We start from the raw sequence: 2,797 nt of genomic DNA on the forward strand, positions 1-2,797 counted from the left end.
CAAGGCTGGGGGCGAGCCCAGAGCCGGGGAGAGAATCTTGACCATTCCCCTGGTCCCGCTGACAAGGCAGGAACCCGAACCGGTGGACGTGGAGAAGAAAGAGGACGGGGGGTCCAAGAACTCACCGACCACCGGCTCCCCTAAGTCGCCTGCAACTGCTGACGACAGGGGAAGTGGAGGAAAAGGAAGGAAGGGGAGACCGAGGAAGGAGGACTAGGTGAGACACGGGTGAGTGGGTGTGAGCGAGCGTGTGTACGAGTGAGTGTGCGTGGAGTGCTAGGATCCAATGGCGGCGAACAGGGAATTACGGTGCCTACAGATCAACCTGGACAGAGGACTTCTCGCGATGGACCTCATGTTCCAGGTGATCAGGGAAAGGAACGTCGACGTGGTGCTCGGTCAAGAGCCCTGCCTGGCCGAAGGGAACTTAGTACGGGACAGCAGCGACGACGTCTTCATCTGGCTAGCGCCGGTTGTCAGGGTGAAATCGCTTCACCGTGACCGGGGGTTTGTGGCTGCGGAGCTGGACGGGATCACTCTCGTCTCCGCGTACTTCTCGCCGAATCGGAGCACCGACGATTTCACGTCGTGGCTCGATCGGCTGGGGGGTTACGTCAGGGGACGTGACAGCAGGAGAGTCCTCATCGCCGGGGACCTGAACGCAAAGAGTGCGAGGTTAGGTTCTGCGGTGGCGAATGCCTACGGACGGGTCCTGGAGGAGTACCTGGACGCGGCAGAGCTCGTTCCCATCAACGTCGGGAACGAGTGGACGTTCGGAAACAGGATAGGCAGGTCGCTGATCGACGTGACCATTGCGGGAACGTATGTGAGTGGCTGGGTGCGAGAATGGTGAGTCGAGGTGGGAATGGAGAGTGGAAGTGGCCACAGGTACATCTCCTATCGCGTCAAGCGTGAAGGGATAGCATCTGGGAGCGAAGAAGTGAGAGTGAGAAAAGGTAGATGGATGACGAGCGCGAAGGGTCTGGAAAAAATGGGCCGGTACGTGAAGGAACCCTACGACAAATTTTGTTCAAATCGTCTCCTTTTGGCAAAATAAGCATAATAAGGCCTTAAACGGCAAATCGTCAATTTGGCTCTAATAGAAGCGGCACTTTTTGTCCAAATCTTATGATTTGGCGTTATCTCGCCAACGCTACGACCAATTGTGTTCAAATCGTCTCCTTTTGGCAAAATAAGCATAATACGGCCTTAAACGGCAAATCAACAATTTGGCTCTAATACAAGCGGCACTTTTTGGCCAAATCGTACAATTTGGCGTTATTTCGCCAACGCTACAACCAATTTTGTTCAAATCGTCTCCTTTTGGCAAAATAAGCATAATAAGGCCTTAAACGGCAAATCGTCAATTTGGCTCTAATAGAAGCGGCACTTTTTGTCCAAATCTTATGATTTGGCGTTATCTCGCCAACGCTACGACCAATTGTGTTCAAATCGTCTCCTTTTGGCAAAATAAGCATAATAAGTCCTTAAACGGCAAATCGTCAATTTGGCTTTAATAGAAGCGGCACTTTTTGTCCAAATCGTACAATTTGGCGATATTTCGCCAACGCTACAACCAATTTTGTTCAAATCGTCTCCTTTTGGCAAAAAAAGCATAATAAGGCCTTAAACGGCAAATCAACAATTTGGCTCTAATAGAAACGGCACTTTTTGGCCAAATCGTACAATTTGGCGTTATTTCGCCAACGCTACAACCAATTTTGTTCAAATCGTCTCCTTTTGGCAAAATAAGCATAATAAGGCCTTAAACGGCAAATCGTCAATTTGGCTCTAATAGAAGCAGCACTTTTTGGCCAAATCGTACAATTTGGCGATATTTCGCCAACGCTACAACAAATTTTGTTCAAATCGTCTCCTTTTGGCAAAATAAGCATAATAAGGCCTTAAACGGCAAATCGTCAATTTGGCTCTAATAGAAGCGGCACTTTTTGGCCAAATCTTATGATTTGGCGATATCTCGCAAACGCTACAACCAATTTTGTTCAAATCGTCTCCTTTTGGAAAAATAAGCATATTAAGGCCTTAAACGGCAAATCGTCAATTTGGCTCTAATAGAAGCGGCACTTTTTGACCAAATCGTGTAAATCGTACGATTTCGTGCTATTTCCGTCATTCTTAACAATACTGAGCTTAAAAATAGTCAAATCCATGAAATCGGCGAGTTTCGTCGGAAATTGCCCGAAAACCACGGTTTGGCGTTATTGCACCAACGCTTCAACCAATTTTGTTCAAATCGTCTGCTTTTGGCAAAATAAGCATAATAAGGCCTTAAACGGCAAATCGACAATTTGTCTCTAATAGAAGCGGCACTTTTTGGCCAAATCTTATGATTTGGCGATATCTCGCAAACGCTACAACCAATTTTGTTCAAATCGTCTCCTTTTGGCAAAATAAGCATAATAAGGCCTTAAACGGCAAATCGTCAATTTGGTTCTAATAGAAGCGGCACTTTTTGGCCAAATCGTACAATTTGGCGATATCTCGCAAAAGCTACAACCAATTTTGTGCAAATCGTCTCCTTTTGGCAAAATAAGCATAATAAGGCCTTAAACGGCAAATCGTCAATTTGGCTCTAATAGAAGCGGCACTTTTTGACCAAATCGTGTAAATCGTACGATTTCGTGCTATTTCCGTCATTCTTAACAATACTGAGCTTAAAAATAGTCAAATCCGTGAAATCGGCGAGTTTCGTCGGAAATTGCCCGAAAACCACGATTTGGCGTTATTTCGCCAACGCTTCAACCAATTTTGTTCAAATCGTCTCCTTTTGGCAAAA

General features: G+C 46.4%; 1 protein-coding gene across 1 annotated transcript; it reads left to right on the forward strand.

The window, feature by feature from the left end:
• Nucleotides 1-286: 286 nt before the first annotated feature.
• On the forward strand, nucleotides 287-853 carry LOC136349719 (uncharacterized). The gene has a single exon (XM_066301442.1). It carries the CDS (start codon nucleotides 287-289, stop codon nucleotides 851-853), a length of 567 nt encoding a protein of 188 aa, XP_066157539.1.
• The last annotated feature ends 1,944 nt before the right edge of the window (nucleotides 854-2,797 follow it).

This window comes from Euwallacea fornicatus, unplaced genomic scaffold (assembly GCF_040115645.1).
Source record: "Euwallacea fornicatus isolate EFF26 unplaced genomic scaffold, ASM4011564v1 scaffold_40, whole genome shotgun sequence".
NCBI lineage: Eukaryota > Metazoa > Arthropoda > Insecta > Coleoptera > Curculionidae > Euwallacea > Euwallacea fornicatus.

What these genes read in the sequence shown, in the direction of transcription:
- LOC136349719 (XM_066301442.1), top strand. Translation starts at nt 287, where the DNA reads ATGGCGGCGAACAGGGAATTACGGTGCCTACAGATCAACCTGGACAGA.